This window comes from Drosophila nasuta, chromosome 3, assembly GCF_023558535.2.
Source record: "Drosophila nasuta strain 15112-1781.00 chromosome 3, ASM2355853v1, whole genome shotgun sequence".
NCBI classification, from domain to species: Eukaryota; Metazoa; Arthropoda; class Insecta; order Diptera; family Drosophilidae; genus Drosophila; species Drosophila nasuta.
In genome coordinates this window covers 7,841,927-7,860,433 of record NC_083457.1, presented here as the reverse complement: position 1 = coordinate 7,860,433, position 18,507 = coordinate 7,841,927, and the positions used below count along the sequence as shown (strand labels likewise).

Sequence of the window (18,507 nt, the reverse complement as noted above, 5' to 3'; positions counted from 1 at the left end):
GAATGTTCATTGGACATTTGAGATGTGGATTCAATGGGTTCGAGGTGAAGGCCGCTTAAAAGGTTTGCTATTAATAAAGTGGGCAGCAAAAGATTAAAGTTTTTATACAAAAGAAGAGGCGAATGATTTAGAAGATGAAACAACTTATCTTTATTTAACAAAACTCTTGTGTTTATCATTTTAATGACATAATAATGTAGTACAATCACAAATTATAATAACATAAAAAATATATTTATTCGAACTTATACTGCTTTTCGATTTTACAGTTTATAATATTTACTTATCATCTTTTGTCTAATCTGAGATTAAGTAAGTAAAGAAACATCTTGCACATTTTAAATATCAAAGTAATAAAATATTTGCCCAATATTTTTAATAGAATAACAATTTTGTGCAATTATATTTTACTCACATGTTTTACAAAAATATTAATTCGAGCAATTCCACTTTGCATATTACTCAACTGTTTCAACTTCACAACCTTCCATATTTCATTATTATCTCTGGGCTAACCTGAATTTTAGTTTATTTATATATGACTTGAGCTTAGCTTGAATGTTGTTGTGCCTTTAATTGGCAACATTCTTGCGAATGATTTGTTATGGCTTATTAATTAGCTTACGCCTGTTTATCATATTTGTCTCTCTCCTCTCTCATGAGAAATGAGTTAGTCGTCAGACAAACGTTTTGCTGTTGCTGCTGTTTGGTTGCTTGGTTGTTGTTGCATTTGGAATATAAATATTTAAGCTACTTGTGCTAACGACCTTTATGAGCACATTTTGGTGCCTTAATGAAGTCTATGGAAAATCTTGCCATTAAATGCACATAGTTTTGGGGCTTAAGGGCAAAATGCCGCACCCTGGCCAACTGCACTTGCCTCCGACTGAAGCTGAGCTGAGGCTGAGCTGTGTCACATTTATTTTTTGTGTGAAATGCGCGGAGAGCCGCAGTAGCCACGACCACTTTAACACCTACCTAAAATACTCGCACAACTTCAACTTCAATTCCAACTTCGAATGCTGCTGTCGCTGTTGCTGCTGCTGTCGACTGTCGAGCGGTAATCATTTTTCATGCTAAGCTCCAACGTCAACCGTTTGGTTTATGGCCTTAATCCTTTTCCACATAAATGAAACGACAGCAGAGCACAGCACAGCACAGTCCAGCCTCAGTTTCTCAGTCTCTGCCCCAGCAGCAAATGCCGCGCATTTCATCATTAGTCAGCGTCCATTAATGCCAGGGCAGGCAGGCAGCAGGCAGGCAGCTACTGGGGGATTGGGATTTAGAATTGAAACTGGGAGTGGGATGAAGTTGTAGTTGTCGCTGACTCTACGCATATCGACGCGTGCAGCGGCCTACGCATCATATAAAAATGCACACTCTATATATACATATACATATATATAGTAGAAACAAGTACTTCAAGTATTTTTATATACTATATTTATGCGGTGCCTTAATCAAGAGGCTGCCCGGGTTGACTAAGTACCCAGGAAATGCCAAGGTTGTTGCACTCCAACCCAACCCAACCCAAACCAAACCTAACCAACTCCAACGTCCAGTGGCTTTTAATTAACACACAGGCCAGACGGCAGGGGATCTCATGCCATCAACAACATCAGCAGCAACAGCAGCATCATCAGCATCATCATCATCATCGGCATTAACAGAATATTTCTATTTTTCTTTTACCGCCGCCTGCCGCATGCTGCTCTCTTCCTGCCCGCCTGCCCGCCCCATGCCGCATGCCGCAGCTATTTTCAAATCAATTCCATGCAGTTTTTAATATGTATAACCGACAGCTCACACATGGTCCGCATGAGTAGATGGATGCTCTGGCTTCCCTTTCCAATTTCTCGAAATGATGTCATGCTGTTCGTTTTCCCTAACTCCTCCGCTTCCTCCCTCGCTATGCTAGAACATATGAAATCCGCTCTAGGCATAAATGTGCACAGCGGGCGACTGTTTAGCGCTTAATTAATGATGAATATAAAAATTGCCGCATGTATGAGTCGTGTAATATAATGGAAATTCTAATAGCAAAGATGCAACACGCACTTTCCCGACACACTCACACACACTTAAGTGGGTTGTGCGAATAGTGGGGCAAAGGGAGGAAGAGAAGGGGCAACAGCAACTGCGTTCGTTGCATGCCGCTGCCATTCACCATTCGCCAATTTTTCTTTTTCTTCTTTTTTCATGTGTATGCTTTTTTTTGTGTGTCATTTAATTTTTTTCTTGCTGCTGCCTTTTTTGTAGAGGAGGCCTTTCAAAATCTATACATAAATATGCTTTCACGCAGCCTCGCAAGCGGATATCAGATACTTTGCTGTTGTCGTTGGTTGTTGCACAGCACCGTTAGAGACTGCGACTCGATATCAGATGCAGATGCCACAGCGTTGTTCATTGTTGTTGTTGTTGTTGTTGCTCTTGATTGTGTTGCAGTGTATTTAATATCTTGATAATGTTTGCTCAGCTCAGCCATAAGCAAAAAGCCATCTCAATGGATGACTTTAAACTTTTTTGCACATACTTTTTGCTCAAGAGAATGGCGAATTGCGATTAAATCGCATATAATTCACTTAAACGATTATTATCGTTCGCTTTGTGTTCAAACGCTAAATTCAACTGTGTTAGTTATGAAATTCTCGCATTTTAACCTCTTTGGGAATCTCCTTGAGATAGTTGTATAAAAATTGCATTTATTGAAGCGTTATTTCCCATTCAATTTGACTTCAATGGAAATCATATCTTAAATTGCGTGAAATACTAAATTGAATTGTTGAACATTTAGTATTATATTTGAAAATGGTGGAATTTAAAAATGAGAAAGTCAATATTAATTTATTATGTAAAAATTGCATTTATTAAAGCGTTATTTCTCATATAATTTGACTTCAATAGAAAATATATCTTATATTTGCAAACATTTCAAATTTTGCGCATTTACTACTACACTTAATAAATGGTTGCATTGAAAAATAAAATATTTAGTGAAGGACTGAGAGTGACATTAAGTAAACAGAGATTTATGTTACCTTTTTTTTTTTATCTTATGAAATTATCTGCTTTTATTTGCTTTGGTTTGTGTATCTTATTTCAGCTTAAATTTTGTTGTTGTTGTCTACAATTTCTTAATTAATTGCTTTAGTTTTATATTTTACTCATTTTATTCTCTTTATTTTAAGTTTATCTTTACTTGATTACTTTCAGGTATTTGCTTTAACATTTTTATCCCAAAACATTCCAAATTAACTAGAGTATTTGGCTCTTGTCTCTTTGTCAGTTATCACTTGTTTTTGTCTTGTCTTTTAATCAAAATGTGATTAGCGAGGCAGCCAGAAACAGCAACAAAAAAAACAACAACAAGCGCAGAGACTGCAGCCTGGGAAGAAATGTGCGAAAAAAGAAGGCAAGCAGAGACAACACGGCTAACACACAAACACACTTAACGTGTAAACATGGCTAAAAGAGCGTTGACCATATTCGGTCGCTGCTGTTGCTGTTGCAGTTTGTTTTTTGTTGTCGTACGCAGCATCAGCATCAGTATCAGACACCAGCGACGACAACAGGTACAACAAGCAACTAGCAACAGCAACAACAACGACAGCAGATAACAACAACGATGTCGATAACAACAGCAACGAGAACAACAATAACAACAACAACAACAACGAACGGTACACGTTAATATGACTAGCGCAATTCTGTGAGTGGAACTTGAGACCGGGACATCGACTGCAAAACTGGGAACGAAATCGAGAGAACAACTGCGAAGAAGATGCTGCATGCACCAGCAAACGAAAAAAAAAAACCAGTTTGCGGTTCTTTCCTCTGTTTTGTGGGTCTACCACACGACATTATCAACATAATCAACAGGCAGGCAGCAGCTTCCCTCTCTCCCTCTTCCCTACTTCTCTCTGAGCTGGCTTCTAAGCCTTTTCAACGCTCATAAATTGTTCGAGTGGCGCAAAAAATATTTTGTAAACGCAATGCGAGTGTGGCATGCAGCATGCGGAGAGGCCTCCACTTGAAAAGAAATTATTTGCAGCAGAAGGAGGAGGAGGAGATTTGTGCATGTGTGTGTGTGTGTATGTTGATGCGGGTCCGAGAAGCACACAGAAAATCTTTCGCATACGGCAAACGGTACTTTTTGCAATTATCATCGTTGTCTTTGAGAGTTCGGGAAGATGCTGTTGCTGGTGCTGTTGTTGTTGCTGTGGTTGCTGCTAAAGCAAATATGCGCACTTGGCATTGTAGCAAAAGCCAGGCAACGAAGACGACAGAGACAAGACTCAAGACTTGGCAAGACAACGCACTAATAGCCCCAACGATTCGCAATCCTCTTCTCTTTCTCCTCTACTCTTTGGTGTCTTCTGCCAGCTGTGTCCTCCTTTTTGGGTTGCATGTGGCAGCTAAACACAAGTTGAAACTGCTGCGGCAACTGCGGCTGTGGCTGCTGCCGCTGCTGCGACTACGGCTGGGCTGTTTTGTGGCTTGAGGTTGAGGTTTTGCGTTATGGCCATGGCCATGTGTAATAGATTATCAAAATGCCAGGCCCATAGACACGATGCCAACGGTTTATGTCACATGAATGTAATGAAATTAAATTTCTCTCTCATACACACACACACACACAGAGACAGAGAGCGAGAGGAGCTTCTCACAAGACAAGTTATTAAACTTTAGCTCAGACATCGTCTGCGATAATTTTAAAAGTCAACGTTGCATCGTAGTCATCTCTACGCAAGATTGTGCATCAAGTGTGCATATTTACTTCCTGTAATTGAGCATTTATAGCTTTTATGGCCTAACGGATTTAGCCAGCCATCCAAGCAGTCAAGCAGCCAAACAGCTTCAGACTCCTTCTCCTTCTTGGCCCCGACTGGGTAATTGTTTTGTCTTTGGCTTTAATGCATCGTTGGCCAAATGCATCGTTGCAGCTTCAGAGTCTTTAGATCTAACTCTGCAGTTTGCCAGTTGCTTAAGTCTATTGATTATAAAGTTTATGCATAAATTGTAAATTGATTTAACAGTTAATTGATCTACAGCGATGACACAGAACTTTTTGGGCCACAAAAATTGATACAAATTGCTCATAAATTGTGAATTGTGTGTGCTTCAGGCATTTAATGTGCTAAATTCCATAAAAGGAATAGTCAGAGAATGACATGAAATGTGATTAAACTTTGCTGTTGATTTGTGAACTGAGAGACCAAAATGGAAAGGCTTAAACTGCCTTTAAAAGCATCGAACAATATCAATTTTGTTAAGTACAAGCTGGAGTATCTTCACCTTTGTCTGTGGCAATAACTCACAGCACATTTAACTTGATGTTCTTGTGTTGTTCTTTCTCCCCACATGCCAGACTAACTTTTCTCAATGTCATACTTGTTTGAGTTGCCTAAGCCAAAATCGTCTTTTGTATTGGAATTCCTTTTTATTTTTCGGGGGGCGACAGAGTAAACAATTTGTTGGTCTTGCGTCATTTGCTGTGTTGTTGTATCAAATGATATCCGCAACTATCACATGAATGGCTAGTTGAACGCTTTCATAAGTATGCGAGAGGCTCATTCAATATCATCTTAAACTAAGCTCTCGACTTCATAGCACACACACAATTGACTCAATTTCCCAATCCAAAGCTTCCCATCTCGGAAATGCCTTAGGCTCAAGTCAACAAATAAACAGCATAAAATTTAATAACAAAATGTTGGTGCATAAAGAAAATACACTTTCGTACGTATGCGTATATATATTTAACTATTATTTATTCGCTGAAATTTGAGGGAGGGAATGTAAGACGGGAACTGGAACTCATCTATATAATTTGCCGGCATGTATTTATGATTTATTAAGTGTGTGCGTAGGCGAAGTGTGTGTGCGAGTGTGCCAGTGTGTGTGCGTGTCTACAACTACAAATAGTGCTTGGGGAACAATAGAAAAATGGATGGCCATTGAGAGCGAGCTCAATGCCCAGCACGCGAATCGTTTCGTCGCTTAACAGACAGTTACAGATACAGATACGTTTCACTGCGGATGTGTGTGTGAAACACGCACCGAACAACACCAACAACTACAGCAAATTGGATAATGTCTATAAAAACTAATTGAATTCTAAGCGCTCAGCACACTATTCGCATTCTTCAATTCAACCAACAGCTGTGAGAAAGTTACGAAGAAAGTAAAGTACAAGAAGAAAACACAGAAAAAACACAGAAACCAAATAGATTCCCCTGAACAACTACAATAAAAAAACTCGTCTCAAGTGATGACATGCAAGCTGTTGTGTTGTGTTCGCTGTGTGTTGTGTGTTGTGTGTTGTGTGTGTGGGCAGCAGTTGTTGTGAGTTGTAAAAAAAAAAACAAGAGAAGAGAAGATGAGAAGCGCATAAACAATTTCACACAAATGTACAGCGAACACTGAGAAACAAAAAGCTCATTACTCATATGCCAATCAAGAGTGTCGATCCCAAAACTCTGGTCCGAATTTCCCCACCCTTATCCCCTCCACAACAAGCCACAACGTTCACAATTTGACCCCAGAGATGTTGTCGATGCTTTGGCGTTTGGCACAATTAATCATTCACTTATAATTAACAGCGCACTGCGTCCAAATAGAACAATGTGCTAATGTTAATGTATCTGCTAGATACCACCAAGAGCAGCAGGCAAATAAAAACGAAAAACCGTAAAACCAAAAAAAAAAAAGAACAGAAACAAAAACAAAACAATGCCTATGAAACTCGCACACGTCATGCCAGGGCCACGCAAAAGTTCAAAAAGGTTGCCAAATGGTTTTTCGTTTTCGTTTTTCCTTTAGACTACTTTTTTTTCTTTAGTACTTTTATATATTTTTTGGTCAACTCACAGCAGGAGCATATTAACTTGGCCGATAAGCCTATGCAATATACGTAATGATTTCTTGGAAAAATATGTAGATGAGTTTTAGATTAAAGCCGCCAAGTAATACGACTTTAAAGCCGTGAAAAAATATGACTAGAATTAAAGTGCACTAAAAAGAATTAATGGAGCACATTTAATGAGAAGTTATGTGAAATGGTGGGCAAAGCAAACTTTATATAGTAGAAATATTTATAAAAAGAATAAACTTTTAATTTTCTTGATTACAAATTTGAATACTACAATTATGCTTATAATAAATAGTATTTGCCAGCGTAATTCTTTAATTGAATTACAGATTAAGCGTTGAAGCGAATAGTAGAAATATAAAAGTCGAAGCGAGTTTTAACTTTCCTATAATTTTATATGAATAATACAATTGCCAGTTTTGTTCTTTAATTTATTTTAAGATTTAAGAGCAGATTTAATATAGTACAAATATATTAATCAAGAAAACTTGAATTTAACTTGATTTAATAATATGAATACTAAACATATCGTGCAAGTTTTCTGCTTTACTTAAAGTACAATAATAGTAAATAAAGCATTGGCTACTCATTCATTGCAAAGATACACAAGCTTAAGCGCTACTTATAGCGAAGTAAATAAGCTCGGCAAATATTATTGATATGCTTAGAGAGCAACTGCGCTTCGGTGCGTTATTTAACCCTATTCACTTAACTGTTGTCTTAGTTTGTGCAGCGTAACCACTTGAAATTAGACAGACAGCTGGTCATATAGTGGATAGTGAATAGATACGCAGCCCAACCCAACGCAACGTCAACCCAAGGCAATTGAAACGAAGCCATCGCTTCCCATACCCCAAACCAGGGCCATTCCCATTCCCAGTCAACCAGATGAGGTTGAGTGATGTACTCCGCAAAGCGCCGCAGACATCGACATCGACATCGATGGTCATTAGCGAAAGATGACGACGACTACGACGACGCGTCGTTGAAGATGGAGTAGGAGATGGCGATGGCGTTGGGAGATGTTGCGTACTCGTAATTCTTCTATAATGGATCTGTTATCTCTCAGTGCTTAATGGGTTAGGTTAGAGCCAAAGGGGCCAAAGCTTTAGCTGCGAGGTAAAGATGACTGACAGCTCTCGTTGGTTCGTTGGTTGGTTGCCTCGCTGACTCGCTGCTGCTGCCTTTTGCCATTGCCGGAGCATACTTAAAACTTGAAATTAAATAATTAGTCGCTGGCTAAGTTGCTCAGCTTGTTCCATCGCTTCGCTTCGCTATGCTATGCTGAGCTGTGTTGGCTTTGCTTGACTGTAGTGTAATGACCTTTTAAGTACTTTTAAGATACTAATCGCCCGGTTCTCCAGCTAATGGCTTGTTGTGGCTTGCTTTTTTTCTCTCCTCGTTGATGTTGTGTTTTTTTGGGGCTTTGTACATTGTGTAGTAAAACGAGTGCAACAAAGTCGCCACTTTGGATGGCACTAATTAACGTCACAACGTTGCTTTAGGGCCGCGGAGCGTTAGAAACCATTTTCGTAAAGTTTCTCTGATGCGTATTAATTAAAATTTTGATAAGCGAGCGCTAGCCTCCCGCTCAAGCATCTTCTTCTCCTTCAACTTCTAATAAAACTTGAAAATAAATTACACGAATTTGTTTTTTATTATGTTTTATGTTCGTGTGCCTTTAGCTCGCAGCTTTAGCTCCTCTTCTAGGTGTGGCGCTATTGTCGGCATCGCTGCTTATCGCAAAGTATCTACAAATAATGGCCGACTAATAGGCAACAAGCCCGCTACCCTTTGCCCCCTGCCTTCTGTCCCAACCCACGCCGCATGTTTTTTAAGCTCTACATCGACTATTATGTCAGCTTTTGAAAACTGGCGCTTGGCGGCCATTTAGCAGCTGCTTGTTTTAAGCTCTGTGGGTGAAAGTGTCGTGTCTGGAATGCACAAAACGGTTAGGCTTTTGAAATATTGAATTACACACATAAAGAGTGTCAACTTTGCTTAAAACAAAAAAACATAGCTGTGTGAAATAGTAGAGAAACTCGTGGGAACTTTCAATGATAATCAACTTCAAAAGTCAACTGGCATTTGGATTATGAACTGATAACACCACAATGTTTTACTACAAATCTTTCGTTGCCAAAACAAACTTGAACAATTTAGTAGCATACTTTAATTCACTTAATAAAATACTTATTATATTCGATAGCTGATGTGTGCTGCAAGTTGAGTTGCATTGCCAAATATTTAAACAGGTCCAGCGTTAACCTTCTATTGGAGATTTCATCGTAGCTCTCATCATAGGAATTGGTATAATCTTTGTTCTCGTTTATGCGAAAGATACCAAAATCAAAGAACCGATGAAGACATAAAAGATAGCTTACGGCGCAGAAAACAAAAGTTTAATGAACCTTTCGATGAATATTTGGATGCTATGTTGAACATAGCAGATACGCTTAATTCTCGTCTATCCGATACCGAATTGGTCTCTTATGTTAAACAGAATTTGAAACCAGATCTTCGACATGAACTGTTACATGTTCCAATTTCAAATTTAGCTATCCTTCGTAGAGAATGTCACAAACATGAAGAATTCTACTCCCAACTGCCTAAACATCAAAATCGATCGAATAACCCCAACCGAGTTATTCATGAGATTGCTTTAGAAAAAGACCTGGAGTTAGGCTCTGAAGATGAAAACTCAGAATCAGCAGATGTAAATGCTATGAAGTATTCTGATAATTTCAAATGCTGGAATTGCGATGAAATTGGTCATCGTTACCAGGATTGCCTGAAATCACGTCGCATATTTTGTTATGGATGTGGAAAACTTGACACATATAAACCAAACTGTACAAAATGTAAAACCAAACAGGAAAACTCGCAGAAGGGTATTCGCTTACCACCAAAAGCGGATATCCGCAATTAAAAATAGAACCAAATTCTCTAGAGTATTCTCAACCACCTGCTATATCGAATAACTTACCTGACTTACAAATTCATCGACATTTTATACCTTATCATTTGCGATTAAGAAAAATACACACATCTCCAAAATCGCGTGCTGCTCATCGTATGCATACATTTTGGTCGAAAAAGCGTGTACTAAATTCTTATAGGATATCAGCTATCGTAAATAAAGACAACGATATACGACCCTTTACTTACCTCAACATTCTCGATCAGCGTTGTTTGGCCTTGCTCGATAGCGGAGCAAATAAAAGCGTGATCGGAGGAAACTTAGCAAAGTACATTCTTGAAAATAATATTAACTATCTTAAATCCAAAGGATTTGTTAAAACTGCTGATGGACAACCTCAAAAGGTCGCTGGTACCATTAATCTTCCAATCGAATATAATTCGACAAAGCAATCGTTTGAGTTCCTAATTGTTAGCGCCATCACGCAAGATGTTATTTGCGGAATTGACTTTTGGAATAAATTTGGAATTTCTGTTAGTTATGTTAATGCAGTAACTGAATCTGAAATTGAAAATGAAACGATACCCAAATTGTCTCTTACAGTAATGCAAAAACGCAGATTACAAGCAGTTGTTGATTTTTCCGTCATGCGAAAGGGACGGCTTAGGAAAAACAACACTTCTTGAACATTCTATAGACACAGGAGATAGTACTCCCATTAAACAAAGATACTATCCCATATCTCCAGCTAAAGAAAAGCGACTTTGTGCCGAGATTGACCGCATGTTACGTTTAGGAGTAATAGAAGAAGCTTCGAACTCTGCATGGTCCTCGCCTGTGGTTTTGATTGTTAAACCTGGCAAAGATCGTCTATGTCTTGATTCTCGAAAGCTAAATGCAGTGACGAAGAAGGACGCATATCCCATGCCTAGCTTAGAAGGTCTTCTAAGTCGATTGCCATCTGTTAAGTGCATTTCCAAAATCGATTTAAAAGATGCCTTTTGGCAAATTTCTCTAGACAAAGAAGCGCGACCAAAACTGCTTTTACGGTACCAAATAGACCCTTGTATCAGTTTACTCGGATGCCATTTGGCTTGTGTAACTCACCTCATACAATGTGTCGTCTTATGGATCAAGTAATTCCTATGACATGAAGGAACACGTATTCGTATACCTAGATGATCTATTGGTCATGTCCTCTAACTTTGAAGACCACTTACTGCATCTGACCGAAGTGGCAAATAGATTACGAAAAGCGGGACTAACAATAAATGTTACCAAAAGTCAGTTTGGAATACGAGAAGTAGATTACTTAGGCCATGTAGTAGGAGAAGGCACACTTCGAGTAAATCCAATGAAAGTGCAAGCCGTTTCCGAATTTCCGGTGCCACAGTCCAGACGCCAACTGAGACGATTCCTGGGCATGACTGGTTGGTACCAGCGTTTTATTCCCCAGTACTCAACGGTCATCTTTGAACTAACAGAGCTGCTAAAAGGAAAGAAATTTGAATGGAATGAAAAGGCCCAACATGCGTTCGAAGCAATAAAACATAGACTATGTGCTGCTCCGTTTTTGCGTCATCCCAACTATGAGTTGCCATTCATAGTGCAATGTGACGCTTCAACATATGGCATCGGCGCCGTATTAGCTCAACTTGATGCAGAAGGCAACGAACTACCCATTGCATATATGTCGAAAAAGTTGAACAAAGCACAACGAAATTATTCTACAACGGAATTAGAATGCTTGGCAGTTGTATTAGCCATTAAGCGATTCCGTATGTATATAGAAGGCCAATCATTCAAAGTTATAACCGATCATGCAAGTCTGAAATGGTTGATGAATCAAACAGACCTTCATGGCAGACTTGCTCGGTGGGCGTTAAAGCTACAAGGAATGGATTTTCAGATCGAACATCGAAAGGGCAGTCAAAATGTAGTCGCTGACACTCTTTCCAGAGCATTCGAAGAAAATGTAGATGTTGTTGAGCTCGAAATACTACCAGAGATAGATTTAAACTCGGATGCATTTCTCGAAAGTGATTATGTCGAGTTAAAAGAGAAGATGAGCAAATCCAATCTTCCGGATTTCAAAATCATAGACGGATATTTATATTACAGAGCAGTATTGCCTTCCGACGTCAGCGAAGATATTGGCGATGGCTGGAAACTGTACGTCCCTACATCTCTCAGAAATTCGGTGATAGTTTCAGCTCATTGTACCCCAACGTCAGCACATTGCGGCACAGCGAAGTGTCTAGAACGCATTCGTAGGCATTTTTATTGGCCACGAATGGTAGTGGAAGTGCGAGACTTTATTAGCAAATGCGAAATATGTCAAACCTCAAAATACCCGACACAAAATCTAAAGCCGCCAATGGGTATTCAAACAATTAGTGAGCGAGTATTTCAAAGACTCTACATAGATTTCATAGGTCCGTTTCCACGCTCAAAACTTGGTTATATTGGAATTTTTATCATCCTAGATCATCTTTCAAAATTCACATTTCTTATACCAGTTAAGAAATTTTCGACTTTAATAATCATTGATCACTTGCGCAACACTGTATTTAACTGTTTTGGCACACCAGAGTTCATAATCAGCGACAACGGCACTCAGTTTAAAAGCCGAGAATTCGCTGCATTTTTGTCTTCGTATGGTATCAAACACATGTTCACTGGAGCATATTCCCTCAAAGTAATGCAGCTGAAAGAGTCAATAGATCCATTAATGCGGCGTTAAGATCATTTATTCGTTCAGACCAGCGAGAATGGGATATATATGTTAGCAGTATCAATTGTGCTCTACGCAATAACATACATCAATCGATAGGCGCGTCACCGTACTATGTTGTATTTGGACAACATATGATGACGCATGGTAAAGACTACACAGTACTTAAAAATTTGAATCTCTTAAGTGAAGGAACTGCTCGACTCGATCGTGCTGACAAATTTTCTAAAATCCGTGCTGATATTCACAAATATCTGAAAAGGCATATGAAAAGAATCAGAGATCGTATAACTTTCGTACTAAACAACGAACCTTTGAAGTTGGCCAGACAGTAATTAAGCGTAACTGGGCACTGAGCAATATGGCAAACAATTTCAACGCTAAGCTTGCACGAGTCGGCCTTAAGGCACGAGTAAAGCGAAAAATTGGACAGGCCTTATACCTATTAGAAAATTTAGAGGGCAAGGAAATTGGTCAATTTCATGCTAAAGACTTGTGGGAATTCAAAGAGTAACTACCTTCTTTCAGATTTTACGTCTTCGATTGAACTCTCGATTAAAATCTGCTGTTGTGAGGTAGTTGTCTAAATTAAAGTGGCAAATTAAAGTTGCAAAGTTGCAAATAAACATCTGATTGTCACAAATCAAAGCATCAGCTGATGCGCCAAAGCCTTAATTAAGTTGGCAACTCCACTTAGCATAGCTCAACTGTTGAGTCTATCGAACGGGGAGTAAGTATTGCATTGATCCACACAGAGATGCTTTGAGCACTCACTAAGGGCAGCCATCTTCACTTATGCACTTTTTTTTCACTGAGAACATTAATACATCAGACCAAAAATTTGCAAAGAAAAATTGCAAAAATAAATATAAAATAATACTGCAACCGAGAAAGGAATGCCAACACTTTTGGGCATTCGAGATTTTCTTTGTCCCAACTTGGATTGGCCGGCTCTTTTAGAGAATTTAGAATTGCTAAATTTTCTCTTTGCCACTGATTGGTAAGTAGTGTCAATCTGATTAGACCTTGCGGTAAAAATGTTATTTTATGCAGCTTATTGGTCATACCGCTGGCAATTGCACACGCTAGACCCTCCATAGAGTGTAATAGGTGTTGCACATTGCGGTCCTCGCCTTCCCCACCTGTTGAACAGGTGCCACTAGTGAAGCGCACGCGGATATTCACCTAACCTGCAAGCCTAAGGGAGAATTGGTGAAGGCAGCGAACCTCGCTGCGAACAGCCAGCTAGAGTGGGAATAAGGCGATAATCTTGCGGCAGCGAATCTTCGCTGCAGATTATCAAACGGTATTCGATAGCGGCTCAGCGAAGGCGATACTAGAGACGTTCAAAGGAGCGTAGATCTTCCGGCGAGAGATCTACGGCTCCACAAAAAACACGCCGGCACCATCTGCATTGGATTGTTTTCGTTCGCAAAATGCACTAAGAGTGCCAACATGGTTTGCTAAATTGAATGATTAAATTGAATTTGTATTAGTACTTGTCAAAAATCGACTAACTCATTTTTTTCGACTTTTTGTATAGCCAACATGGGGTTCATAGGGATTTGAAAGCCTGATAACCATAACCCTTTATCATCTTTAACAGCTAACATCAACAAGCATATATGCTACGACGGATTCATCAGTTATCAGGCCTGCTAACATCGATGGAAAGTGCGTAAGTACGGCATAGCCGTGTCTATATTATAGTTGATTGGGGTTGTGATTGTGAGGTTCTCAGTTCCGTGTGTTCCGTGTTGGTTCTCTATCTTTCGTATTATTAAGTCATGAAGACAACCGTTTAAGTAAAACAAACTAACGTAACGATAAATAAAGGCTCAATAAATCAAGCACTATTGTTAACTAGAGATAATTTTTATAAACAAAATGAAGTATGTTTATTAAATTACTGTATATCATGGAGAAGAAAACAATAATGTGTTAAACTTTTAATTCTAATTGGGCACTGAATGTGCGAGCGTTTGAGATAATGCGAGATGAGTACTGTCCCTCTCCCCTAGTATTACACTCTGTCTACACTTTAATTTATGATGACTTACTACCCAGTCGAAGCCAAAGACCCACCCCAGCCCTGAACTGAGCCGGCAAGTTAGCTAGACAGAGTAGGCTTAGACGAGTAGAACCTCGTGGTGTTCGTCACAACTTAGAACTGACAGCGCGACTCTTGGCCATGGCTCTTTAAGCCAATTGAACAATTACACAAAGAATTCTCTTCGTTTTTGTGTGGTTTACTTGTGCATGCAAAATATTAGACAATGCCAAAAATGATAATTGCTTTCGTGTCTATCTCTTTTACTCACTATTTACTGTTGCTATCTAGCTCTGCTTATCGATATTTCAATTGCCGAGCCCAAAAATTAGCCAATTAACGCGAGAAACTTTTGTGTGTGTTGTGCAATAAATATTGAATATTGATTCCATAATTCAACAATTGCATGCAATTATGCATTGTTTATTAAATAATTGTGTATTTTCTATCGCAAACGGATACGCACACGCACACTCACTCACGCACAAAGATAAAGCGACATCAAGTGTCTGTGGGTTGCCTGAGGGCAGGAATAACAATTGATATGGCTTTGATTTTCGGAGGGCCTTTTACTTACACTTCAGCACTTAATTATTATATTAATACGAATATCTATTTCAGCTCTAATTAACCTTTGACACGTTGTGTGGCCATGGAGCGTAGTATTTTGACAAATCAACAACCTCAACACACACACAGACACAGAAACTCAAAGGTGATAGTTGAATAGGGGCAGGCAGGTAACTCTATATGCCAAATGTGGGGGAGTGGAACAAAACAGTTTGTCCAAAAAGACTGTCAGACAGTCACGACTCGTTATGCGGATTGTGTGTGTGACTGTGTGTGTGTATGTGTGTACAATTTGAAGCGACTCGCAATTACCAACGACACGTCAAGATGTGAAATTAACACCGTCACACAAAGCACAGAGACTGAATGGCAGACAGACGGACAGAAAGACAGGTTGAGTGGGCGCGTGGAGGGCACAGACAGACATATTAATGTATCTGGTATTTAACATTCAACAACAATATAACGTTGTGTGAGTGTAGTTGATGTCGTACGCCTCGAAAATCATTAAATCACACATATAAAAAAAAATACGAAGGGAAAATAAAAGCAATGCGCCTGGCCCAAGTTTCAGTTTATGTCAGCGACACAATTGGCCGCCCACCCGCCGTTTGCCACCCACGTTGGGCGCCACACGCATATCCTGCCACACACTCTCGCACACAGAGAAACAGATGGAAAGCAGAAGAGCTACGCAACCACAACACGCAATACTCGCATTTCATTAGACACTTTGCAGTGACGACTCCTATTACTCTTGCAGAGCAGCCCCCAGGAAGGAGGAGCTGGGAGCACAGGCAAATGCCAAATGACGTCGTTGTTATACTCGTCGCTGAAGGCGTTTCCCCCCATCCGAAAAACGGTAGAACAGAAAAAAAATGTGAATGGATGAACGTAAGACCAGCGCTTACGACAATAGTCCATAGAGCGACAGCAGAGCCTATTTCAAAAAATGGGACAGCAGCATTGTCAGGGACGGATTAGAACTGAAAAAGGCGCCCAAGGTGAGGCGAGAGAGCCAAAGAAATTCCAAGTCTACAATTGAAAAGTCTGTAGTAGGATGACTGTATTAAATTTGATTTTGACAAAAGCAAAGCATACTTGACGTATACTTGATCAAATAGTGCTTCAGCTTTTATTACACGTTTCGTCTCTCTGTCTCTTTCTCGTATTCTCTGTCTACTTTGGGCTTTGTGACAGGAAGCGATGCGCCGTGAACACACGAAACAAGGATTAGCTTGAACTTCTAATTAACAGTCTTTATTCTCACGAGCTAATTAAATGTTTCGGAAACTACAAACAATCGCAACTGAGAACCAAGAACTGCCAACTGAAAGCTGAGCTATTTGCCAGTTAGTTTACTTTGCACTTTAGCTGTCAGTTATTGAGTTTTGTTACACACAAAGTTCCTCAAAGGCTGGAGCAGTAGCAAATAAATGATTAGTTACGATACTTTACGCTGCTCAACTTGCCGTATTGGAATATTCTCTTTTCGAAAAAAAAAGGAATCTTTGCACTGTGTACGAATATGTATTTCGTTTTCTGCTTGGTTTGACTTGCTTTGGGTTCACCTAACATAGTTCAGAGTATTTCTCTTCCTTTTGCTAAATTGCCATAATCCTTACTGTTCGCAAGCAAAGGAAAGGAAAACGCGAGCACATTCAAATAAAAACCCGTCAAGTCCTTACAAATGAGCCTGTCATTATTCATATGCCGTGCCGACGACGACGACGACGACGAAGACTCTAAGGATACCAAAAGCATCTAAGACTATGCACATATTTTGTGCGCCTTTTTACAGCGGAACTTGTTTCACTTCCTGCTGCTGCCTTTGCCTTCGTTTTTCATTTTTGTTTTTTTTTTTTCGTTTTTTGTGTATGTTGTGGAGTTGTTGCCGCCCACAACAAATTAATTACTAACCAAGTTGAGTGGTAAAATGTTTTTCTTGTTTTGCTAACATTTTTTTTTTAGCTTCAGCTTCTGCTGTGTTTTTTTTTAATATTATTTATCAAAATGTTTGCAAAATAAATTGCATGATATTAGGGCGACAACTTTTCATTTAGTTGGCTGCCTTAATTTCCGGCCCGCACGCATTGGAAAATGAAAATGTAACCCGACAAAATGAAAAATGGTCAACGAGTTTTACCCCGAGTATTACGATTTTTTTTTGTTTTTGTTATATGCTTTGCTGCTTCTTTATCTTATTTATCACTCACCTGAAAATACGTTTGACCCTTGTCCACCCAACCGATGGCCATATCCGCGCCGGCAAGATTACCGTCGGGTGAGAATCCGAAGCCGACATAACCTAATGTACGTGCTTGTATTTCAAATGTTATATCCTGATTAATGATTTGCCATAGTATGCGAAAATCCTCATTCAAATCGATGGCATGATCCCAAACGGGCGTCGCTTGTTGTGCTGCTGCCGCCGCTGCTGCTGCTGATGTGTTGTTGCTGCGAGTGGCCTGCTTGCTGGCTGCTGCTGCTGGCGTTGTGGCAACGAGCACAAGCACGAGCAGCAACAACAATGTGGAGCTAAACGTGTGGCAGGATATAAAACATGTGATTAACGATGACCGCCTTGAACTTGAATGCGTGCCGCCAACTCGTGTTGCTCTTCTGCAGCTCTGTGTTGCTCTCGTGTGTGTTGCTGTCGCTGCTGATGTTGCTATTGTTGCCTTTAGTGTGGTTGCTGCCACTGTTGTTGTCTGCCTCATTTTGTGCGCCATTTTGTGCGGAGTTTTGTTGGCTGCTTGGCTTTAGCAAATAGTTGTTGTTGTTGTTATTGTTGTTGCCGGCAATTGCGCGTACGACATTTATTAGTTTGAAAATCACTGAAACGTAATTACGCACGGCAGCAACTTGAACGAGTATCTATATCTGTAGCTTTAGCTGCGGGTAAATGTATCTGATATATGTATCGTGAGTATTTTCAACTTTGCGCTGCTTTGCTTTTCTTTTTCTTTCTTTGGTGCTATCACAGTTACGATTATATAGTAATGATAATAATGGCCACGCAGTTTTACTTTCGTTCGTCGTTGCTGTTGCTGCTGTTGTTGCTGCTTCCTGTTTCCGATTTGTTGCTACTTGCTGGCTGCTGTTGTAGCTGCGTTGTGCTCATTAGTTGCGCTTGTCACACACACAGCGATGGAAGCAAACAGCTGCTGTTGCTGTTGCTGTTGCTGCTGGTATCTGTCGGATGCGGACGACCCTCTGTAAATAGACGACAAGTGAAGGAAAGAAAAATTATATAATTGCTATAATTTGATGTCGAGCTATATAATGGTACAAAGAAAGAGAGAGACGCAGCTCACAGTTACTCGTCGCTCATAGCTTTCGTGCTGCAATGTTTAAATGCA

At 39.7% G+C, this 18,507-nt stretch overlaps 1 protein-coding gene across 1 annotated transcript in view; it reads right to left on the bottom strand.

Annotated features, from left to right (window-relative positions):
* Positions 1-18,507, bottom strand: part of LOC132790101 (MOXD1 homolog 2) — a 142,752-nt gene that overhangs the window by 60,246 nt on the left and 63,999 nt on the right. Inside the window, 1 exon segment of the mRNA XM_060798538.1 lies at positions 17,362-18,361. Coding sequence (XP_060654521.1) covers positions 17,362-17,877 — 516 coding nt within the window. The 5' untranslated portion in view covers positions 17,878-18,361.